Source organism: Triturus cristatus, chromosome 2_1, assembly GCF_964204655.1.
Source record: "Triturus cristatus chromosome 2_1, aTriCri1.1, whole genome shotgun sequence".
Lineage (NCBI taxonomy): Eukaryota > Metazoa > Chordata > Amphibia > Caudata > Salamandridae > Triturus > Triturus cristatus.
The window spans coordinates 171,328,149-171,354,205 of record NC_140581.1 but is presented as its reverse complement, the minus strand read 5'-3'; the positions used below and the strand labels follow the sequence as shown (position 1 = coordinate 171,354,205).

General features: G+C 46.3%; 1 protein-coding gene across 1 annotated transcript in view; it reads left to right on the top strand.

The window, feature by feature from the left end:
* EPG5 (ectopic P-granules 5 autophagy tethering factor) overlaps window positions 1-26,057 on the top strand; it is a 595,944-nt gene that overhangs the window by 152,550 nt on the left and 417,337 nt on the right. Inside the window, exon 11 of the mRNA XM_085629140.1 lies at window positions 7,852-8,009. Coding sequence (XP_085485266.1) covers window positions 7,852-8,009 — 158 coding nt within the window. The remainder of the gene's footprint in view (window positions 1-7,851; window positions 8,010-26,057) is intronic.

Here is a 26,057-nt window from a genome sequence, read left to right as displayed (position 1 = left end):
GTTAGCAATATGCCCAGGAAAGTCATTTGATGGTTTCTAATGTCTTGGATGAAGTTGATTCTCTTGTTTATCATATTGAGCTCTCTAATCTTCTTTTTTAATTGATCTTTGATCCCATGCTATATATGATGAAGAGATGATCAATGAATTTGTAGTGCAAAGTAAATCCCCTCTGCCCAATCATGCATGGTCATTTCTGTTTAACACAGTCCAGCTACATCACTGTTTGAATAAAGTCCATTGTGCATACCACTAGCAACGTGCACTTAATTGCGGGACTATACTGTTGGAGAAGGTGTCACCTTGCTCTCAAATTACAAGTCCAACAGTTAGGCAAGTCACTAGTCCTAGACGAATGCTCGCAAATAATCTAACCTCTGGCAGTTGCTCTGGGTATCATTTCAGCTCATCGTGTTTTGCCCACTGTGCTCTAGACATAGGCAAACCATATGCAATTAGTACTGAGTCTCTCCTCTTGGGAATAGTCCATTTTCAACTGCCAGGCGAAGACCCCTTCAAAAGAGGACCACAAGCAACCCTATGCAAAAACAACAGTTGATGGACAGAATGCAGAACAATGTCATACATTCACCCCAGTACAGAGATCTGGGCCTAAATCCATTGTTCTTTTGCTCACCATGCCATTCCAGTTTGAACCCAGCCATATGCAAATCCGTCTTGACTCTGTGCCTCATGGGAACAGTCCAGCCCGAACTGCCAAGCCAGGTCCTCCCTGGACTGGAACCAAGCATCCTAGGACCGGTTTCGGGGTTTCACCCCTCTTCAGCCAGTTTAGCTTGATTCCAGTGGCACAGTGAGCCCAGGACTCACGTCTTAGCATACCTGGCGCACTTAGGTCGAGAAAGCAAAAGACACACAATTGATGGACGGAATGCAGAACAAATCAAAACATTCACCCCCAGTCAAGAGATCTGGGTTAAATCCATTATTCTTTTGCTCACCATGCCACCCCAGTTTAGGGGTTGCATTTATTAACTGTAAAAAAAATGCAACTGTGGAAGCTGAATTAAAGAAATACAGACCATTGTCAAGTTTCATAAGCAATGTTTGTACGTGAGTCACGGGAACATGGGCTACAAACTGTTCAGCAGGGTAAATTACTTTATCTGATGTCATCCGACCTCTGCACACATTTTACAGGCCTTGTCATCGCTGAGTATCATAAGATGAGAGAAAACAAGATGGATTCATTTGAAAGTAAAACACAGCTTTCACACAACCTTTTTTCTACATATTAAGGTCATCTTAAGAGTCTGCAAGGCAGGCCAAATCTGGTATCCCCCAAAGAAAGTCTAAATCAGATTTGCTGGATTGTAAACCAGTATGTAAAACCCTGTTCAGAATTTTAACAATCCTTTTATTTTTGAGGCGTCAAAAAAACCTCAGAGGGGTTCTGAAAAAGGGTATAAGCTTAAAACAAAGGACGTAAGACATATTTTGCGCAGGAAATGTCCAAAGTGAATGCCTACCATATGGTAGCCCTTTGTCTTCTACAAACCAGGCTGGCTTTACCTTGTGCTGCTTGCCAGTCCAAGAAATATCTTGGCACAGGCCTCGGATAGCGACACTAGGTACTAGTTGTGGCCAAAGGCCATAACCTTTGCACTATGAGTACATTATTCAGATGTGCCCAGCAGTTAGTTGCCAGAAATGGCCTTACCTTGTTTCCAGTGGCCACTGGACATGGCTACATCATTTGCTCAGTTAAAACTAGGGAATGGGGTTGAGTCATGTTGTGTGGCTGTATTGGGCACAGCCGAAGAATATTCCCTTATTTCTAGAGGCTGGTGGATTGATTGATTGATTGATTAATTATAGGACATGGGTGAAAACCTCGCCCTGTTCCCATTGCTTGTTAGCTCATACCTGTGATGAGGTTCCCAGGAACTGTTTGTCTTGTCCTGAAGCCAAACCTAGTCTGTGCTGCGTACAAAAGATGACATTCCCTGTGCAGTGTTTCCAGGACATGGGTCTAATCCCTACTATAAATCCAGTTTTATGGTAAGTTCTTTTCTTGGCCACTTCAAGATACGCAGCACATATAATAAATAGCTGCATATTCCACTCACTTTCTGAAACAGTTTCTTTGGAGTAACAGTATATTATATTTTATTCACTTTCAATAAATCATGCATATTCAGCTACTAAATCTACCTCCTCTAATTTCCATGTACTATGTGAAGAAACAGGCTTTTTGCATGTCCATCCCACTTCTTGCCCCCATTTTGTCAATTAGGCACTAATGTAACATCTCTGATATGCCCTGAGCCCTGCTAATCAGGACTCAATGCAGACCTTTTAAAAGTGTATGTTTAATTGACAAATTGGCATAAGGTAACTTACTTGTTAGTCCTAATTATAGGGTGCCAGGGGTACCTAGGGCCTGTAACGTAAAGTGTCTCTCCTGTACTGCTGCATTAGTTGTGCCACCACGAGTGTAACATGGCAAAAACGTAACTCTTAGCCTTCCATTGCTGGCTGGCAGAGCAGTGTACTCTGCTAACTTGGCTTTTCATTTCAATCTATGGGAAACCCTAAGCCTTCCTTTTTAATGTTTGTAAGTCAACTCTAAAGCAGGCCTACTGAGCCCTAAAGACAGAGTGCATTATATTAAAATGTTGAACCTGTATTTTTATGTTAAAAAAGTACTAACAGTAAAAATAAAAACATTGTTGTTCTTACTGTTGAAAAGCTGGTAGCTCCATTGCCGAGCACAGGGTTACATGCTGATATTTCAGTAATGCTAATTTCTGAATGGGGCTCGCAAAGAGAGCTTGACCTGCACCTGCTGATTCTCGGGCTAGCAAAGAGAAGACTGTGCCTGTGGTTCAGTGCTCGAGGAAAATTCGTCCCCAGCATCAAATAGTTGACTGACTTCCTGTTTCAGCACCAGGACCACAAAAGCCTGCCGTGGTAAGTTTGTAGCTCAGATTGCCAGAACGTCGCTCACCACTGAGCGAGAGGATGTTGACTAATGGCTAGAGAGGTCTACCTCAAAGCTGAGAAACCGCTGCTCGAGTCTCAGCAGGGATGCTCAACATCCTGTGATTCTGGGCAAGTCACTTAATCTCCCCGCACCTAACAAAATGAATGTGTCTGTTTGTAATGAACCTGGTGCTCATGTAAAGCGCTCTGATCCCTTCGGGTCGAGTTTGAGCTTTATTAAACTCCTCAAAAAGAAAAAGTACGGCTTGGGAGGCCGAGTTCCAGTGCACAAAAATTGCACCAGAGTCTGCTGGACCCGGGAGAGTCATTGGAGTGCAGCTTGGTTGTCCAGATGGAAAGTTATTGTCAGTTGAAGGGAACTGCTTGTTTTGCTGCCACTGGAGACCAGAGGACAAGTGACAAATTGTTTTGGCTGGACTCCATCCAGACTTCGACAGACATAAATATGTGAGGCCAAAGTCACCCCCCTGTGTTTGTGGACCGATGGGTGGCCCCATGAAGACCTCCGTCACCGGAATGACAACTGCAGCATCCTTGTGCACCTTTATTTTCCTGCATGTCTTGCATCAGGACCACTCTATTGAAGTCAGTGGCGTCTTGCCATTAACACTGGAACTGGGCTGGAGAGGGCTTTTTCCACAAGGTAACTGTTCATTGGGACTTTGGTTGTCCCCCTGATCAGCTCCCTGTCGGAGCTGGTCACCTAAAGTAACTGGAAATTACTGCACAACTTTGTCAAAGTTTGCTAAAAGTTTCCAAAAGATTTATTAGTCCACTTTTTTCACTGTACTTACCAATGCTCGTTTGCGGTTGATTAAAAAGCTGCGATTTATTGTTTTCTTCAAGTATTTATATCTCCTAAACCCTCTGGTGGATTTTGTTTGTTTTGGTGACTATCAATTTATAAACATTCTGTCTATTTTCATAAATTGGTACTGGATTTCTTGAGAGTTGTGTTTCTTTCTACTTTAATTGTTTTGGCACTTCCAAATGCTTTTTATGTGGTTCGCTGTTAAGGCCTGACTGCTCAAAGCCACTGCTACCCAGAGTTGGGCTAAGGTTTGACAAACGAGCCCGACTCAACCCAAGACAGGGTTGTGAGTTCATTACTTGGTGAGGTCGCTCGACCGCACCATATAATAAACCACATTTCCTTACATTCAGTTTTTGTCACCATCATAAAGAGGTTTCTCAGCAAACAATTCCTCTTGCAAAACGTATTCAACTTCATATGGTGGCACCTATGTTACATAGAGTAGAGTAGGTTTTGCTTAACCTTTTAAATATGCCCCTTGGCATAGCTAAGCTTTCATTGTCGGGTAAATGAGATACAGCCTCTACCTTGGGTGGCTGTAATCTCCACTGGAACAACGCAAGCGGCCATTATGTAGGCTGTCTTAAAGGGTTTCTGTCAGACCAGGAGCTATCTCAATTTTGTGACACCCCACCCACAAGAAGGGAGAGACACTGGACCTCATCATAACAAAAACGAACACCGTCTTAATAGAATCCATCACCCCATGCGACTGGACTGATCATCACTGTATCCTCTTCTCCATCAATATCGAGGTAACTAAAAAAATGGGCCAACCCTCAAAAACAAAGCGATGGAAAAGGAACTTGCAAAATATAAACCCCATCACCTTGGTAAACCGATGCAACTCCGCCCTGACCCCCTCGACGGACATGACTGATGTACATGTCCTCATAGCCTACTACAATTCCACTATGCTTGAAGTCCTTGACTCTACAGCGCCCCTCCAAGAAAAAAACATGTCTTCCAAAATTTCCAAACCTTGGTTCAATGAGACCCTGAACTCAGAGCGCCGCAAGCTGAGAGTTGCAGAATGACTATGGAAATCAGCACCCACCACTGATCACCTAGATCACCTTAGAAGGTTAAGGAACTCATACAACAGGAAGATTCTTAAGGCAAAGGCAGACTTTTTCAGAACCCAGTTGAACAAAACAACCAACCGTCCCAAAAACATTCTTTGAAATCGTCAAGCAACAAACAAGCAACACGACTAACTTCAGGGAACTAAATGACCTGGCTACACCTATCTGCGATGTGCCTGCCAATTTCTTCTGCGAAAAGACTAAGACCACCGAGCTCGACATCCAATCTAAGAGGGCCCTCCCACAACCTGTGGCCCAAGATACTAAATGTTGCGCACAACTCAAAGTCCATTTTAATACTCCAGAGTGAAGTCACAAAAAACAATGCCTCATGGCACACCTTCTCGCCAATCTCTCAACAAATAATCTATAACACCCTCCAATCACTTCTCTGACCCCCTTCCTCCTGCACTATTCAAAATTTTAAAATCATCTATCCTACCAATATGGGCTAAGATAGTAAACGCCTCTCTGAGACAAGACTCCATTCCGGACTGTCTTAAATAGGGCAGGTCACACCTATACTAAAGAAAACTGACGCCACTCCATCTGATCTCAACAACTACCGCCCTATATCCAACACCCACATTTTGCGAAACTGCTAGAGAAATGTGTACAAATTCTGTCTTAAATAGGGCAGGTCACACCTATACTAAAGAAAACTGACGCCACTCCATCTGATCTCAACAACTACCGCTCTATATCCAACATCCACATTTTGCGAAACTGCTAGAGAAATGTGTGCAACCATATTGAGAATTACAGCCTCCTAGACAGTCACCAATCTGGCTTCCGTCAAGGACACAGCACAGAATCTGCACTCACACACATAATGGATGACCTACTAAAAATGCTGGACCGCAACGAATCTTGTCTAATGATACTTGACCTATTCTCTGCCTTCGATACGGTCAAGCATGACAACCTATTGTCCCTATTGGAGCGAAGGATGGGCCTCACGGGCACAGTGTTACAATGGTTCTCCTCATTCCTAAATAACAGAACACAAAGAATCAAGATGAAGAACTCACTCTCTCAACCCTCCGTGGTCACCCTGGGCGTTCCACAGGGATCAGCCTTATCACCTATTCTTTTCAACCTATTAATGGAACCCCTGACGAACGCATTGAAATCAGCGAATATTCTATATCACCTGTATGCGGATGACACCCAACTGTATTTGAAAATCTCCACTCCAGAAGACTTCATTTCCCTCAATGCTATTCTACAGAACACGCAAAGTTGGCTCACTAACAACCACCTCATGCTGAATACCAAAAAAACGGAATTCATTCTCATCTCTCCACCTAATCACACACTTATGATTGACCTATGGTTAAAACACCTAACCTCCTTTGACCGTAATCCCCTCATCATTGACTCCGCAAAGTCCCTAGGAATCACCATAGACAAACACCTGAATATGCAGACGCACATCACTAATGCCACTAAGGGAGCTAATCACAAGTTGAGTATAATAAGGAAACTCAAACCCTTCCTCCCGCAGGCCGACCTAAAAAAGGCAGTGCAAGCCCTAGTGCTACCAAGATTAGACTATGGAAGCACCACTCTTTGCCGTCTCCCCAAATTCAAGCTGGCTCCGCTGAGGGCATCACTTAATGCTGCGGCTAGACTGGTATCAGGAACGAAAAGAAGTAGCCACATCTCTCCGACCCTGAAAGCTCTGAATTGGTTGCCCTACGAGGCAAGAATACATCTAAAGGTTGCCTGCATGACCCATAAAGCACTACATAACAATACACCAAGTTACTTAGCTCTTAAGCTAGAAAGGTCGGGAGGATGCAGACAACTACGAAGTGCGAGTACTTTACTTCTGAAACCTCAATCCTTCCATAAAAAGAGAACTGGTTGCAGAACTTTCTCAGGGATTGCATCAAAGATATGGAACTCCTTACCTCCAGTGGTACGTGGAATCTCTTCCTTTACCGCATTAAAAAAGAAGTAAAAATACTACTAATGAACAAATTCACGTCCTAAGACTTAATTCTATGCTGACATCGAGTCACATATACGATCCTCATATCATTGCCTACCTCCGGTGGAGTGAAGGAGATTATTATATGTATGTTTAGTACCACATCCACTCAAATACTCAATAACTGTATTTAGTGTAAAGCTCAGTCGGCCACGGGTCGCCTGTATTATCCATATACCTCATACCCATGGTGGATCGAAGGAGAATATTATATGTATGTTTATTATCACAACCACCTAATGCTCAATAACTGTATATAGTGCAATGTCCTGCTGGCTTAGAGTCACATATGTTATCCATATACTTTATACCTCTTTTGTACGTAATGACAAATATCAAATGCTTGTATTCTACTTCATCTTTTTATGTTTTATAATGTATACGCTCTGATACCCTCGTGGGTCACGTTCGCGCTATATAATCTACCTCATCTTTTTAAGTTTTATAATGTATACTGTAAAGCGCTCTGATACCCTTGTGGGTCACGTTTGCGCTATCTAAAACGTTATAAATAAATAGATAAATACCTTAAACCAGTGAAATACAAGCATTGCCATCCATAAACAAACATTTTTAATTAATGCTATGCACACTTCCACTAACATGTTTTCTACTTGTGTGTGACTTAAAGTTTAATACATTTGCCAATAGGTAAAAGGTAATACCACAGAAAACTTATATTTTTATTAATGTATCAATAGGTGCTTCTAACATAATGGAATAGAAGTGGTATACGTTCTTTATTACTGTGATTCACTCATAAAAATAGTCTAATAATATCTTTAGCAGATTAATTAACAAGTCAAACATTGCATTTTGCTAAGTGACAGAGCAATTGAATTTCAGTATTATTAAAAATTGAGATGTGTTCGGCGTATCTGAAAATATTTTCTTGTGTTTCAAAGGGGAACTGTTCCTCTACAAAAAGCCATTGGAACATCTTAAGATGGTTTTGTGTTAAACTGCCTCTTTGTCTCCCATGAACACAGGTTGGGAATTTGGCTTTTCATGTCCGAAATGCCTTATGGAACATTGTCAAACAGCATGTTGTGGAAGTTGTTCTTTATTATGCACTGTGCAGAAGACCAACATCTAGAAAAGATCTGCTCCTCTGTGTATCCTTGGGACTGCAAACAGAAACTCAGACGTAGGTTTTTTTCTTTGTCCAGTATTTTCTAATTGTAATTGTGCCATTGTTTCTGTGATACCGATAGATTATTATTCTTGAGCATTTGACATTGGTAAAGATGTACACCATTCATATTGCTACATGCTCGCTGTCTTTGATTCCCAACATGTATGGCCTGCTCTTTTGGTAGAATTTCAACTGTCTTAAACCAAAGCTGTGTGCTATGCATATTCTCTACACTGCTCAGCTGCACATGCACCTCATTTCCCTTTTTCATTCCTAGTGTGACAACCACAGGCTGCTTCGTGCATTGTATATGTGGTTTTCTCCTTATTGTACACTCTCTTTTTTAACAATGCACTTATACGTTGTGCCTGTCTTTGTGGTATTGAGAATCCTATTCTGTTTTTGAATTGTGAATTTTGTGCACCCACCGGTTTACAGCAGCAAAAGAAAACAGGTGCTTAGTCACCTGCTTGAGGACTTGTTTTTGTGTGTTGGTCTGTGATTCTGGTAAACTGATCTTCAGATGAATGAGCAAAAGCGTACTACTTGCTTCCTGGCGACACAGATTGTATTTCTTTCTAAAACAGTGATAGCTTTGTAATACTGGTATTGTACATGATGGGCGGCAAACCTCTAAAGTGTCTTAATCATGAAGGCTCCATGCCTTTTCTCCTTGTAAAGTGTTGGATCAAGTCAACAGTTCTGACCTTCTGCCTATTGTGCTGCAGCTTCTTTCACAAGGTTCATCATAGAGAGCTGGCATTACCTCTGAGAATGAAAACACCCATTCCTACCATAACACCCTGCATTCCTGAGTAGTTATTCCAGTATTTTCCAATCTGCAGGTACCATGAAGTAATGTGAACCAGCATGTTACTTGGTTATTTTGTGTGTTTATGGGTGTGCATCTCTTCTTGCATTTCTTTAAGAATGATTTGCCCTTTTCCAAACTTACAGACATAAATGCCGATTTAGGCTCATACTTTCACCTGGTTCGTGTACAGTGGATCGCAATTGGAGGTCCAGACAGGATGTCATAATATCTTGTATTTTACTTCTTTTAGACCATCACATCTTGCTGGAAGATTGAGCACAATGTCTGGGGCTGAGGCTAATGTGGAGTGATGGCTCAAATCTCTTTAAAAGGATTGAATATGGCAGCCATATGTGGGGATAGGTCGGCAACACCAGTTAAAATGCCCCATAGTATTACACAGGGTTCTCAGCTGTCAGCGAGCGAAGCAGGAATACGTGGTTCATGAAGTAACACTTAGCAAGGTACTAGGATAAAGAAAATGCCAGGCTGCTTAAAAAAACAGAAACTGTGAACACTGGATTGTATGGGACAGGAAATGGAAGTAAGCAGAAACGAGAATGACAGCAGACGGGCAAAACGAGAATGACAGCAGACAGGCAATAGTACAGAATAGCAAGGTTTGATCAAAGTAAGGAATGTACTAGTATATGACAAAGTGTCTGTCGATAGCATGGGAAAACCCTTTGCGTTGATACTAACCGATTGTTCTTAACCACAATCATAGAGAAAAGTCATAGTAGTCATAGTTTTGACTTGCTGTTACAGAAACCTTTGTCCTCAGCGTAAAGTGAACCAAGACTGACTACAAACGGACACATGACGGCAATAGACAGTGGACTGATGTAGAAATGGATCTTAAAACCACTGTGGAAATAATAACCACAATGCAGGATACATAAAGATCTATAGTGGGAAACCAGACAATACGAAAGAATAGGAGTCAGAGACAAATACTACACTAACACTATCTTTGGCAATAATAGAGATGGCTAGGAGAGAACTAAGGCAAGAAATCATTAACACGTTTTTAAACATCAGGAACAGAAAATAAGAGATCAAGAGAAGGATGTACACAACAGGCATTAGGACAAGTAAGGCCCTGCTGAGATAGGAAAATATGAACAAGGTTTCAGAGCAAGGAACTTAAGAATGTACCCAAGAAGCACTGGCATCTAATGCCTCACCGATACATGGAACTTGCATTGCAACTCAAAATTGGGGTCCGGACAAAAGCGATAAAAAAGGGATAAAAGGCCACCTTGCAACTCTGTAAATAAGTGGTAAGAAGCCCAAAAGGGATGAGACGGAAATTCAGTCTATCAGGCTATTAATGAAAGTCTGAAATAAGTGAAACTGTATCAGAAGGAAGAAACAGATAAAATGCAGTGCTACACAAGGCAACTGGGGAAAGAAGGCAGAAACTGCAAATGTAGTCGTAGGATTCAGGATGCGTCTCAGGTTCACAGAGCAGTGTAGGAAAATGGAGTAGATGGTTAGAGCTCCCAGTAATGGCAACTGATAGCACTAATTCTGAAGTAAGAAACCAGCTTCCTTCTAGCTCATAAACACTGAGGGCAGGATTGACTTGGTCACAGAATAGGTCTGTGAGATAGCTATAATAGAGGGCATCTTGAGAGAAGGTAATGTCCATCCCCCAGCTCTCTGCTTAAGTGCACAGAGTTTCCAGGAAGTAACAAGTAGACAGAACTAAACTTTAGAATGGAACGTGGGATGGATCCTGTTGCAGAACTTGGCAGTAATGCATGAAAAAGATCACAAAAGCATGCCTGTGTTCATAGTATAATTTGAGTCACTGAAGATCTCATGTCTGGATCTCAGCCTGAGGGAAGACATACAAAAACCACAATGCATCAGTAGCTATGAAGCAAACCCTAAAATGTAACCTGGACTTGATCTAATCAAAAGAATTAGGAATGCTAAGAGTGGTTTATGATGGAGAAGAGGGGATAGAAGGATTTCAAGTAGCAGCACCCAATGTAAAATTGGAGGATCCTGAAATGCTCTGTTCCCTAGTCTAATCAGCATACATACAAAGACCCTTCACAGCTTGCTATTTGGAATCTGGAGGTGGTTCCACATGTTCTCCGAAACCAAAGGCCATTGTCCCCCTCTGCAGTAACATTGATCAAGGCACTAAGACATTGTTTGAACAAACATAATTGGCTGTGATTTACAATGATAAGGTAATCATAAACAAAAGACTGAACTTTTCAAAGTAGGGTCAATGCATGTATTAGCCAAACTAAAACCATTGTACAGGGAGCGTCTATTGTTTACCATAGCATTCAAGTATTCCAGAAATTCAAAACACTTGGGGCCCTATTTGACTTTCAGACAAACCAGATAATGAACAAGCATTTACAATACAATGGTCTCGGCATTATTAAAGTTAGAGCTATTGGCATTGCTCATGACATTATTTTTGTTTATGTTTTTGTTTTTAAAACATTTAAAGAAACAGCATTGTTTTTTACAATGTCAATAGCTTAATCACTCTCAAATGCGAGACCTATTGCATTTGCACCCACACACACAAAGCCACCCACACACACAGAGCTATGCTCTGCACCCGGCGAGGGGGATATCAGGGAAAAGGGTGCATGGCCAGAAAGTCCATGTCGACAAACGACCACATCCGGGGTGAAAAGGCTGTATGAAGTGCAGGCCACAGGGACATTTTGGATGCAAAACAAGGGAGATATTAGTGCAAGGGAAGAATAGTGCCCTGCACACCACAACACGCAGCAATGCCACTGGGTGTATCAAAGAATGAGGTGTCTGACTGGTGCACGAGGTAGCACACAGAGAAACAGTGCAATGACGAGTGCTGTTCAGTGCAAAAAAAAAAAAAAGTAAACAGGCTGTGTAAGTGGGTCAGGGTTTTGGGAAGAGCTATATTTGTATAGCGCTTCCCCCCTCCTTGCGATGACGAAAGCGTTTCCTGGGTGGTTAAATAGCGACCATACTTTTATTATTCATACAGCGCTTCCTACCACTGGGCGAGGTCCCGAGGCGCTTTGACATGCATATGTGCTTCCGAGCGCCCTAAGAATGCACATCGTGTAACAGGGAAACGCTGCACGCTCTGACAACTGAAAACCACGCAATCGCACAGCGTTTACCGATCATAAGTTACAGCGTCCAGATGTGAGAGACTGAGCAGAGTCAATACAACAAAAGGTGGACACAGAGTAATAAGCCGCAAGCAGTCGATAGGGAAAATATGGTGCAAGAAGGTGCTCGTGTATAAGTGATCTAGGTCTGCCGAGTTGCCTAATTTCGTGCAAGGTGAAAATTACCTGGAAAAAAACGCTATGCAAATAAAGATTTGGGACCTGGTACCCTGTGAAGTGTTAGTTGCGTGAAGAGATTTGGTGCATTTGACAATTCTGCTACGCGGATGTATGGGTTATTGCAGAGTTGAGTCTTGTTTAAGGTGCGGTATTTGCAGTAGTACGTTTTGCGGATCGAGAGCTATTACGGGGGGGCTGCATGTGAGAGATGTGCACGTTTGTTTTCAAGGAAAGAGAAGATTTGGGGTAAACCGAGGGTTGTTTTCCGGGGGAAGATTTGCCAAAGTCGTGAGATTTGCCTAAGGGATGGGATCTGCAGTATTGAGAGGTTTGGTGCTCATAGACTACTGTTTAAGGGGTGAGATTTGCGCCCTCTGTATTTACAGCTGTGAAATGTCGATACGGGTTTGGTGAATTTACAAGGGTGGGATACACAAGAGGTGTGCACCGTTTGATTAAAAGCGATCAGAGATTTAGAGCAGAGTGAGGGCTGTTACATGGGGCAAAATTTGGGACATCCGTGAGATTTGCTAACAGTGAGATCTGCAGTAGTAAAAAGGTGGTGTGTAGATTCAGAGTCGTTAAAGGGATGGGATTTGCATAAAGGCTGCATTTACAAAAAGGATAGAAGGGCTGTCACAACTGTGATGTCTGGGGTGCGCGAGATCTGCACAGTTTTTACAGCAGTGAGAAATTGTGTGTACACGGAAGGCTGTTACAGGGGTGACATTTGGTGCACGCGTGATATCTGGGCGGGGGCATCTGCAGTAGTAAAGGGTTTGGCAGAGACTGAGGGCTGATGCAGGGGTGATTGATATCTGCTGCAGGAGAATCAATGCCTGCCACGGCGATTCAGTACCGTACAAGAGAGCTCCGTACCAGCTGCTTTCGTAGGAGCAGGATGTTCTCCTCCAAGATCCGCTCCTCGAGGCTGCGGGGCTCCGGCCGGGCCATGCTCCGTGCCCCACGTCCCGCTCCGTAAAGACCACGCATAAAATGGGCGAACCTTCCGATGTTTAAAAAAAAAAAAAAAAAAAAAACACGCCCACCACGTGTAAAAGGGGCAGGGAGTACGAAAAAGAGAAAGACGCGAAAAAACACGCCCCCGAATCCGAAAAAGACGGGGCTTGTTTGGAGAGACAAAGCTCTTCTCCAATGGCTGACCAGCATTTAAGAGGCCAGCCAATGGAGAAGAGGGGAGAAGAAGGGCGGGTTCAAGCCCCTCTTCTGAAAAACATTAAATCTCGCGAGCGAGACCTAAAAACTGCAGATTATGTCTAAAAATTCTGACTAAACTATATCCAATCCTAGATTAACATTACAAGGCCACAATTGTGCAGCTCAACTGTAGACTACTGTAACTCGCTGTTTTGGGAGCACTGAAGAAGATCTTACCAATTCTCCAAAAGTTTTAGAACATTGCGACGAGCAATGGTCAGTGTCCCCCAAGACGTTTATGCAGCTTCGATTCAACAGAAACTTCAGTGCTTGAAATTGATCTCTTGAATTGCGTGTAGAACACTCAAATTGATTTTTTTAAATCAAACTTGCTAATCAAAGTTGCTCATTTCCTGGAACACCAGAGATCACGGTTCCACAGCTAGTGTTTCTTGTCAAAAATGGCTAACCCTCCCTGTCCCTTGCCCAGTTTGCACCATGGTATTGGCCCACTTGTACAATAGTTCTTGCTGCTCCTATTGTGTTTTTCCAATGCTCTTCTTTGTTTTGTAAGGGATAGTTTGATGTACTGGCTTTACCTGCAGGGATAATTTTCATCACTGACCTTAATTGCACAACCTGATAGTGAACGTCCATGCTAAATATTGTTATGTTAATGTTTATGTTAATGTTATTGAAACTTATATAGCACGGTATACCCGTAGATGTCTTGGCGCTTTCAGGATCAAACATACTGCACTGAGGTGTAGCTAATTTCTGAAAAGCCACGTCTTAAGTTGTTTTCTAAAGGCGAGGAGCGTAGGTATAGTCCTGAGATAAAGTGGAAGAGGGTTCCACAACCTAGTTGTACTGTGACTGAAACTCCTACCACCCCAGCTCGCCTTTATAATTCTAACCGGGGTCACCAAACTGGCATTGGCTGATCGAAGAGATCTATTTGGAGAGTATCAGCTAAATTTATTTCCAAGAAATTTAGGACCTTCTCTGTGCAGAGCCTTGTGAGCAACGCAAAGCGCTTTAAATTTGACTTGCTGGCATACCGGGAGCCAGTGAAGATCCTGGATGCCTTTCGCTATTCATTGATATTTGGGAACATCCAGGATTAATCTGGGGGCAGCATTCTGTACCGCCTGCAACTTCCTATGTAGTCTGGCCTGAAGATTTATATATTGGCCATTACAATAGTCCAGTTTGGACAAGACTAACGCGGACACAACAGTTTTTCTGGTGTTTCTGGGAATAAGAATTCTTCTTAAGGACACAACCTTAGATACCTGGGTCTCGAAGTTAAGTTTCTCGTCCATAATGAAGCCAAGGTTCTTGGCTTTTGCTACTGGAATAGGATGAGAGCCCAGGTTATCTGGCCACCAGGCAGAAGACCAAGGTGGAAAAAGGTTGCCAAACAGTACCACCTCTGTTTTGTTCAAATTTAATTTTAGGCAATGCCTACTCATCCAGCTACTCAGGGCAGTCATGAAGTCATGTAATTATAGTGCATGATTAACATTCTTATCCACCGCTGAGATCACCAACTGGGTGTCGTCAGTGTAGGATGTAGGATTCAGGTTGAAACTTCTAATCAGCAGGGCAAGTTCAGAGACATATATGTTAAAAAGCGTCGGGCACAACAAAGAGCCCTGAGGGACCCCACAAGGCAGGATAAATGGTAATGATTTAAACTGACCTAAATGTACCGAGTGGGAACTCCCTGATAGAAAAGATGTTAAAAGTGAGAGGGCCTTTCCTCCAATCCCTTTAGCGTTCAGGCGGTGCACCAAGAGACCATGGTCCATGGTATCGAACGCTGCGGACAGGTCCAGCAGAGTAAGGGCTACTGACCCTCCGCTATCTAATGTCATGCGAATTTCTTCCGTGTTTTTTATCAAAGCAGTCTCAGTGCTATGATTTGTTCTGAATCCAAATTGACTATGGTATAAGAGTTGATTTTCTGAAATAAAATTGGAGAGTTCAACATTGATTATTTTCTCTATGATTTTTGCCGGGAGCGTTAGTCTCGCTATGGGACGATAGTTAACAGGATCACTAGAGTCCAGGTTTGTTTTTTTAATAAGGGGGAGAATACAGGCCTGTTTCCAAATGCTAGGAAATGATCCTTGCATAAGCATTTTGTTGGACTTGGCCCTTCTGGCAGTTCACCCCGAAACTTTTTGCATTCTCCTAGCCTTTTTTTTGTAACCTGGTGTTGGTAATTTTAGGCCTCTGAGCACTTTAGCACTGGGGTCCAGCGTAAAGTGCGTGCGCTCTGTGTATGTTTTAGTGAGACTGACCTGCCCTCCCATAGGAATGCACGGGGAATCTGAGTGACCGTGTTAAGTCCTGATGTGAGAGGAGTGCAGGGTCGAGTTTGGTATGTGCGAACTCGTGAGATTGAATGCTGCGCGATGATGTGTGCGGCTTTACGGTGTCTTGTGTAGAAGTGCCACTTCTAGAAGCTGGCATGTCTGTGTAATAAATGTGTAGTGACTGTCTGGCTTGTGATTGACAGGAGCGGAGAGGGCTGGGAAATTCCAGGAGCCAGGGTGAGTCTGCCCGGTGGTAAATGGAGAGATCTGCATGTAGATGGGAGGGAGGAGATGCACCAGGGACCTGAATAGGACTGTGCCTTCCCTCCACAATGATGGCTCCACCCCCTGTGGTGCGTCTGAGCACCTAGCCTGTCCTGTGAAAGGGAGAGAGGAGCTGGGCAAAACAAAGTGCTCCAAAGCTCCCCTGAACCAGTTGTATCTGGTTCTCCCATTGCCTGCACCTTTTAGACAAAGGAAATGGTGTATAAAAGAAGGGGCTGTGACCCCATGTAAATGTTCAGTTCAGTGTTCTGATCCTATGGGGGCGTGCTGCTGCTGGGGCCCAGGGGAGGGCTGGCCTCCCTGGGCCCTGCATTGCCCCTTCCTTCCTAGGGACTTGCTTTCTATGCTCCTAGACTTTTGTTTCAGCTAGTGCCTGGGATCACTATATTTTGATTTGCCCAGCTGATGGAAAGCGCACAGCTGCAGCCCCTTTTGGGAGACAATCCCCAGCGTAGGGATTCCCCTGCCTTGTGCCTGTTGCGGGTGCCCACCCCACTTGTTTCTTTGTTTGCAGGCGGGTGCCCACCCCGCACTTTGCTAATATCGCGGGTGCCCACCCCGCTCATGCCTTTCTTTAAATAGAGGGTGCCTACCCCTCCTGGTCCACGTTTTGGCCACCTCCTGCATGCTTATTTTCGGAAGAACGGGTGCCCACCCCGCTTCCGTGTGATTTCCTTAGCGGGTGCCCACCCCGCATGGCCGCAAGAGGAGGAGAAAAGGGAAACGGCCGCCGCGATCGCATGGCGACCCAGCAGGCCGTCACGTTCGCTTGCTGGTGGGCGGGGCCTGCTCCCGCCTTGGATCTTCGAGGGTTCCACTTCCACATATGTCCCATGATGAGAGGGACCGGCCGAGTGAGGTGCGCGCAGTCCGGGGCTCCTGTGAAGCAGAAGAGAGCCCCGGCGAAGAACAGAGGAGGGGAGCCTATCCCGCCTCCACCGGCACCGCTGTAGAGTCCCAGGAGGGGGCCCGGGTGAAGAGAAAATGCGGCAGATGCCGCCAACGGCAGCGCGGGGCTCCGAGGAGAAAAGGGAAGCCCCGCGAGAGAAGTGCTGCCGCCGCTGCTAAGGGGAGAATCCTGCCTCTGCCCCAGCCGGTGAGTGGAGCTCGAGGGAGTTCGGGTTGGGAGAGGCAGCGGGCCGCTCCATCGTTGTTGAACCGCTTCTTGGGTGCAAGGAAGAGCCCCAGTGGGCCCCACAGTTCATTGGGGGAAAGTTCGTTTTGGAGCTGGTGAGTGCCCCACTAGATCTTCCCAGCTGCACCACAAAAATGTGGACAGCTGCAACAAGGGGACAAGTTGGATTCCCTGAGTCCCAGGGGGGCCCACAAGGCACCGTCAGTGCCAGTGTTTCATTTGTTTTACCCTACACAGCTGCCCCACCTGATAGCGGGCAGCTGCACAGATTGGGCAATTTAGTATTCCAGAGTCCCCATGGGGGCTCCTACAGCACGTATAGTGCCAGTGCTAGTCCTCATGGCTGACCCCAGCTGCCCTGCGAGAGCGCAGCCAGCTGCACCGTTGGGGCAAGTTTTATTTGGTCCCTGAGGGGGGGGGACAGAAGAGGCACAGTGGTGCCATGCTTTGCTTTGAGATACACAGCTGCCCAGCAAGTAGTGGGCAGCTGCACCGTTTAGGTTTGCGCAGTGGCGCAATTGGATTCCGCTGCTAGGCAGCGCGCCCTGACTTTGGGGACACAGGGCATTTGAGCCCCTTTTTAGATGGCCAGTTGGCCAAGGGGGAAGGGGAGGTATGTAGGGCGCCAGGCCCTAATGTAATGTATGCCTCTACTATGGTCTTTGTAGGAGACCCTGTGCTAATGTGATGTGGTGCTAGGAAATGTAATTCATGTAGTATGTTTTATGCACCCTGTGTTATACCTCTAAATGTGGTCTTTTATGGTTATGAGGTTGTTTTGCATATTATGGTTTATGCTAGTGAGATTATGTCTCTGTCTGATTTATGCCCCTAATGTGAGTTGCGTTTAGGAGTTTAGGGTCTAATGTGTTTAGACTTGTGAGAGGACTGCATAATGTGTTTATGCTGGTGAAGTTGGCGCAGAATGTAATTTGCGCCTGATGTGATGTTGTGCATAATGTAGATTATGTTACAGGCTGATGCTAGGTACGGTGATTACTAGTGTTTACTGGTTGTATGTTTATGATCTGTTTTACTTTTACTAAGTACACTTTGGGATGGTACTGACAGTAGTCCAGTTGGCCCTGTCAGGTGTAAATAATCCCTTGTAAATGTAGCCCCGTGCCAGTTGGCACAGTGTATATTGTGTGATTACTATTCTAATGTGTTATGAGAATACAAAGGCTATTTTTGATATAACCTTGTGTGGAGTTCCTTTTGTGGTGTGCCTGGGATGTTGTTGCTGTGTGTGTGCGCAAATGCTTTACACATTGCCTCCGGGATAAGCCTGACTGCTCGTGCCAAGCTACCAAGGGGGTGAGCAGGGGTTATCTTTGGCGTGTAACTCCCTTGCCCTGACTGGAGTGGTGGTTTCTGCCTGGCTTTGGCGCAAGCCTTAGCCAACCAGAAATCCCATTTCTAACACATTTGATTAAATATTAATGAAAGGTGGGGTGTGATGTTCTGATTTACAAGTTGTAGAGTCCTAGGGGGACAAGGGTCATCTGGGGATCCAGATTTAGCAGCAGAGAGAAGTGTAGCTATTTGTGTTACAGAATTCTTTTTTTTTTTTTTTTTTTTTTTGTTGAAAGAAACCTTTATTGGACTTCAATGAGTTACAAACATGGGCCTACAACCCTTTGGGCCGGCCGCTAGGTAGCATGAAACCTATCATTCACTGTTATACAGATTGGTCAATCCGGGGAGCCCATCAGTCCATCATCTCACCCAATGAAGGCAGAAGCAACAATTGAATGACAATATGAAATACGGTTTCAGTTTCCAATTTAAAATTAAGAAACATTACACACAAACAAGGCAATAGACATTGTAAATAGCAGGACGCGCTCCCCGGGGTAGGGAACCAATGATCAGCGGCAGAGAAGGGAGGGGGGCACGGGAGCAGAGGAAAAAGCAAACTGTAACACACTCGTGACTTAACAGACGAGGAATGTTCGGCTAGGGGGACGAAGAGGCATCTAGCACAACAGCCAGTGGAGGGGCACAGATGTCTCCGCGATAGGCGTTCCACGGACCCCACACCCCTGTCCATTTCCGCGGCTTGCCTCTCGCTACATACACCGTCTTTTCTCTAAACATGCACCAATCCATATTCTCCTTCCACACCGAGACCGTGGGCGGCCTCTGGGAACCCCATAACTGGGCAATGTTACGTTTGGCCACCATATTTCCCAAAGTCGCCCACCGTGTCTGTGCCACATTATAATCGTTTGGCTCCCACACATTCAGCAGGCATCTCCTAGCCTCTGGAAGCAGCGCAACGTGAGTGACCTCCTCCATTACCGCATGCACCCGACGCCAAAAGAGCGCCACCTCAGGGCATTCCCATATAATGTGAAGGAAAGTACCCAGCGAACCACAGCCACGCTTACACATCCCATCCACGGAGAAACCCATGCGCATCAGGTGGGGACCAGTGACATACACTCTATGGAGTATCTTTAGTTGTACGAACCGAAGGCGGGCCGGAATTGCCACCTCCCGCGGGGAGGCTATTGCCGAGACCCAGTCCTCGTCATCTAATTCCAAACCGTCAGCCACCCAGATCTCCCTCAAGCGGGTCAACCGATCCGCCCGATCGTTGATAAGCTTTTTATAGATCAAGGAGATTGTGCTGTCAGGCACGTAGCCATCGAGCACCCTATCCTCCAGCGGGGAATTTTCCGGGATAGCGGTGGCATCAGGGAAAACCGAGCGCAACGCATGACGGACCTGGGCATATCGGAAATACTCCCTGTCGTTTAGCTTATATTCCGCCTTCAGCATTTCAAACGTTTTAAACTCCCCTTTCACCCAGAGGTCACTCACCTTACATATGCCAATCATATCCCATTTCTCAAACCCTTTGGTTTTCCACAAACAGCCCAGCCTATCCGAAGCATACAGTGGAGTCGCTCGAGTCAGGCGGTCCTTCCAACCCATCGCAGCATTAGCAGCATGCCACACACGTACCGCTATCTTTGTTGGGCCTGTCAACTGCACACCAGGCGACTTCGAATAGAGTGCTCTATTATAGTCCCCCCCAGGCAATAGCATTTTATCCATCTCGAATGCCGGGTTCAGGGCCGGCCCGTACATCCCGTGGTTCACCGCCGCCAATTGGGACGCCCAATAATATCGCTTGATATCGGGGAGTGCAATACCTCCAACATACCAAGGGAGTGTCAATTTTGTGAGAGCGATTCGGGATCGCCCATCCCAAAACAACCGCCTCTGCAAACTCTCAACCTCACGGAAATAGCGTGCCGGTATGACGTCGAGTGTATTTTGCAGTGCATACAGGAATCGTGGCAGCGAAATCATTTTAAACAACGCCGCGCGTCCGAGCGGCGAAAGTGGAAGCCGTCGCCACCTCGAGACGTCGGCCCTCAGTCGTTGGAGTGGGGGGAGTAGGTTCCGTTCATAACGGGCTACAGGGTCCAAAGTTATGAACACTCCCAGGTATTTGAACCCTGACAGCGCAATCTGAATAGGGCAGCCACGCGGAAGGAGAGGAGCGTCCCCAGAGAGAACATAGACGCATGACTTGGCCCAGTTAATGACCAAGCCGGAGTTGCGACCAAATGAGTTCAGAACATCGACCAGTACTATCAAAGACTGCCGGGGAGATGTGAGGTACAGGAGAATGTCGTCCCCATACAGAGAAATGCGGTCCTCAAATTCAGGCGTCCACCTAATGCCGCGCAATGAGGGCTCCCATCGTAACCAGGCAGCCAGAGGTTCCAAGGCAAGCGCAAAAAGGAGAGGTGACAGCGGGCAACCCTGCCGCGTGCCTCTTCCCAACCCGAAGGGCGCCGACACTCTGCCATTCACAACTACCTGGGCCAACGGTTCCTCATACAGCAACCTCACCCAACCGATAAACCCGGGGCCAAAACCAAATTTCGCAAGCGCCGCCCAAAGATATGGCCATTCTAGGGTATCGAACGCCATAGTGGCATCCAAGGACGCCAAAACGGCCGGTTCACGTATATACTCCGCTCTCGCGAGCACTCCATGAAGACGCCTCCGGTTCAGGGCCGTATTACGGTGAGGTATGAAACCGGACTGATCCGGATCGATCAAGTCGCCGACGACCCCAACCAGACGGTTAGCTAAAACCTTAGCAAGAATTTTAGGCTCAGCATTTAATAAGGAGATGGGCCTGTAAGAAATACACCGATCCCGCGGCTTCCCCTCCTTGCGAATCACAGCTATGGTAGCGAGACGCTGATCATAGGGGAGGGAGCCCACGTCACGTGCCTCAAGAAACATGTTGCGGAGATAAGGCGCCATCTTGTCCGGGCGCAATTTATACAGTTCAATGGGAAGGCCATTGGGACCCATGGCCTTGCCAGAAGCGATCGAGCGAATGGCCAAAGCAATCTCGTCAGGCGACAACGTCGCATCCATCAGTGCCCTATCCGCCTCTGACAAAGACGGCAACACTATATCTCTCAGCAACAGATGAGAGTCATCTTCAAGACCATTCGAGACTGGAGAATAGACGTCACGGAAATAAGTCGCGAAACATTCAACAATTTCCACAGGGTCAGTCACACGCACGCCATCCGCTCTCTCAATAACCGGCACCACTCGACTCGCTCTCTCCTTCTTGTCCAACCATGCAATGAATTTACCAGCCTTGTCCCCCACATCATATAAGCGCCCCTGTTGCTCTCTACTCATCACTTTGGCTGCGTCAGTAACCAACGCTCTATAGTCGAGCTGCTTAAGACTGAGAACATGCAACGCATCTTTCGTAACACCCAGTTCCAGGTCCCCCTCCAACTTGGCTATGTCGTTTTCAAGGCGAACCACCTCTTCAGTCTTGCTTTTCTTGGAGTGGGAAATGAGAGAAAGAGCCTGCCCACGGAGCACTGTTTTGAAGGCTTCCCATAACGAGACAGCAGAGGACACTGACTCTACGTTTTCAGTGAAATAGCGGTCAATAGACTTGACAAGGTCCGCCCGGATTTTAGGATCACGCAGGTACCAGGGGTTTATCGGTGCCACCCTCCCCTCAGCCCCGTGGGTGACCTCAATGTGCAACAGTAGTGGGGAGTGATCGGAAATACCCCGGGCCAGATGTCTTACTTCTCTAATCATCCCAGCTTGGGACGCCGGCATAAGGACATAATCAAGTCTCGACAAACTCCCATGGGCTCCTGAGTGAAAAGTGTATTGCGCCTGCCCCGGGTGCATTAGTCTCCAGCAGTCTATCAGTCCGAGGGTATCTATAAATTCACTCAGCCAGGCCTGTGCCCCCGGGAGATCCCTGGGAGGGTGACGATCCGCCCCGCCAGATACGACAGAGTTAAAATCGCCCCCCACCACCAGAACCCCCCCCCGGGAGTCCCAGGACCATTCGCCCCAAATCAGCGAAAGTGACGGTCTGTAATCCTGGCGGGACATAAACAGAAACAAGCGAGATGGTTCTGCCCTCCCATCGGCCTACAAGTGCAGCATACCGCCCCCTATCATCATGGATCACATCGTCCACCTCCAACGGGAGAGAGGCTCTGATCAGGATGCCCGCCCCGCGTGAGCCAGAAGTGAAACCAGAGTGCGCAACAAGACGATACCCCCTCCTATTCATAGCATGGCAAGAATTCCCAATTAGATGTGTTTCCTGCAGAAAGACAATATCTGGTGACAGCCGTTTCAAAAACTGCAGCACTACTCCGCGTTTAATCCTATCCCCCAAGCCATTCACATTCCACGAGAGTACTCTCAATCCCCTACCCCCATCCCATCCCAGCGCACAACCCCCCCCCAGAGAACACGATCCCGACCACCAACCGTATGGCGTGAAGTTGCCTTGTAGAACATTCAAACATTCCCCAACTCCCCCCCTCCCCCCCAACCTTCCCGTTACAACTCCCCCCACCCTGCACCCCTGCGTGAGCCCATGTAGCCCCCCCAACTTGCAGTGTGCCTGTCGCCCTAACATTAACTACGCTACAAAAAGAGACCCCAGAGGAGGAAAGAGCCTCACTGAGCACCCCACAACCCCCGGGCAGTGAATAGAAACACCAAACCAAAATATGGAAGTGTCAGTCACCGGGAACCAAAAGTCTATTCCTATCCATCCAAGCCCGCTCCGTTCCCTTCGGGCTGTCCCTCTCGACGTCGCTGCTGAGGCAGGGTATCAAGCCAATCTCCAACCTCCTCCGGCCGATCAAAGAAGTGCGTCCGATCCTCAAACTCAACACGCAACCTGGCCGGAAAGAGCATCGCATATTTCAGGTCCATGTCTCTCAGCCGTCGTTTGACGCCCATGAACTCCTGTCGCTGCTTTTGGACCAATTGTGTGAAGTCCGGGTAGAAACTGATATGAGTGTTCTCGAACTTCGTCGGCCCACTCACCCTCGAGGCCTGCAGTATAGCATCCCTGTCCCTGAAATGAAAAATTCTGGCGATGATGGGCCGTGGGGGAGCGCCCGGTTTGGGCTTACCACCCGGAACTCTATGGGCCCGCTGAACCGCAAAGAATTTACTCAAGCCTTTGGGTGCGAGATGGTTGATCACAAGGTCTTCCACGAAGAGGTCAGCCGCAGGGACCTCCGATTTCTCCGGTACCCCGATTACGCACATTATTCCGCCGAGCCCTACTTTCAAAATCCTCCAGTCGACGGACAGACAAAGCAGTGGACGCCCGCAGATTACGGACCTCCGCTTGCAGGTCGGAAACGTCTGTTACCAGACTCGACGTCGTCAGGCCCAAGGATTTGACCTTTTCATTTGTTTGTGAAAGGTCCGCTCTGACTAGTTTGACGTCGATCAAAACCGCGTTCAATTTATGGGCCAATGTGTCGAATTGCTGGCCGACCGCCACTTTCATCTCATCGATGGCACCCATGATGTCCTGCAATGTTAACTCCGTCGACTATCCCGGGCCATCCTTGCGTCTCTCCGGTGACTTATGAGGGCCAACAGGGGAACCTCTCGACTGGGTATAGCGATCCATGCTGTTAGCTTGAGTATGAGCTCCCCGCCTAGTCGTCTTGGATTTTTGCTTATCTCCGTCCAATCTAGCCGCCATTGTCAGATGATCGCCAAGAGAGTCGGCCACCAACACGATGAGCAATCCCCAGAGAGCCAATCTAGGGAGCCTCGGTGGTCCCGAAAGGTAGTCCAGGCTAGTGTCAAAGAGCAGGCAGGGTACTCAGTCGTCCCACTATAAATCTGTGCTGACAATCCAGGGCCCCTCAGTTTCAGCGAGGAGACCCGAAACCGAAAGTGAAAGTAGGGGGTGCGCACCGGTCCAAGTCCCGCATGCCGTTGTTGTTCACTTTCTGCCCGGGCACCATGCCAACTCGAGTCCGGGGCAAGGTCCGGAGTAGGCCGCCAACTTGGAATCGATGCTATCCCGGTTCCCGATGTCCGATTCAGATTTAGACAACAGGTATCACCTCCACGTAGGTTCGCCCGTAGAAGCCCGTCGATAGAATCAGGATAAATTCAGGATAGACGTGGGAAGTTGTGGAGGCCCTCGGGAGCCCTGTGCCTACGCGGCCATCTTGGTTGCGCGCTAGGCTCCTCCTCCCTGTTACAGAATTCTTGGTTATGACTAGAGGAATTATTTTTAGTAGCTATGGTGAGTTTCTTTATGACCTGAAACAATTCTTTACTAGAATTGCCAGCATTTTCAAATTGTTGCGTATTATACCGACTTTTCTCATTAATGAGCTTTTTTATAGTCTGTTAGCATGGCTATATAACAATGTTTTTAAAGTTCGTTATAATTTTTGCGCCAGTTTCTTTCTTGCCTCCTGCAGGCTTGTTTTTCAAATCTCAGGGCCTCAGAAAACCAGGGAGCCGATGGTGTCCCTCTGTATTTATTTACCGTAGTGATGGACGCTAGCTTCGCAAAATTGGATTAGAGCCATGTGGTGTAATTTATGGCTGATGAATCAACTTCCATTTCAAGTTCAGGTTGACTTTGTTTCAACTGAGTTGCCAATGTTGCGGGGTCCTTTTTATGCCAGGGTCTACTGATTACCTTTGTGTTTGGTGTGGTCACAGTTTTAGGTGGAGATAACTTATAGCTAAATAGTACTGCATGATGATCTGACCACACTAGAGGAAATGTGGGAGGATTAAAGATGGCAGGATTGTTAGTAAAAAGGCCATCCAGAGTATGACCGACTGAGTGTGTAGGGTCTTGTATCATCTGTATGAGTCCTAATTCTGATGCCATTTCAAGGAGGTCTGATGTGTCTTTGTCTGTCATTGAGTCTAAATGAAAGTTCACATCTCCTAAAATGGTAAAATAGTTAGATTGGAGACCTAGTTCTACTAATGAGTGATAACTAGTCAGAAATGTGGTTTTAGGACCAGGTTGGGCCGATAAATTAATATTCCTCTAAACGTCTCTTGCTTAAGAGGTATGATTTTGAAAAGAAAGGCTTCACATTCTGTGGAGGGAATCACTGAGCAGTGAGTACTTAACTCGCTCCGGTGGATTAGAGACAAACCTCCTTCTCTTTTCAGAAGTCTATCAAGTCTGAAGACTTCAAATCCTTGCATCTCCACCCCAAGTTTCTGTTACAAAAACGGCATCTAATTTATTATCATGAATAAAATCCGCTATTTTAGATTTGTGTTTGACTAATGATTTTGCATTGATGAGGGCAAATTGGAGCTCACTATGAGGTCTAGAGGACTCAGAGGGTTTTAAGGTGTCATCTTGCATCTTGTTTGGGACCAAAGGTATTATTACCTTACAACAAGCACAGTGAGTGTTTTCTAACGTTGCTAAATCTTCAATAATGAGTTTATTGCATGTATGAAGTACAGGGGGACCTAGAGCACGCAGAGTCTCACATGAATAATGAAGTCGTGTTTTTTCTCATAAGAAAGCACCAGAGTCTCTGCCCCTGGGCCTGGTCTAGGCATGGATGGGCGCAAATGGGCTTGCCTTAGGCGCGCCTTGGGTGCGACAGGGGCGCGCCCGCTGCGCATCCGTTTTAGCATCCACTTAAATCGGTGCTGCTGGGACCTGGAGTGCTGTCCCTGCTTCAG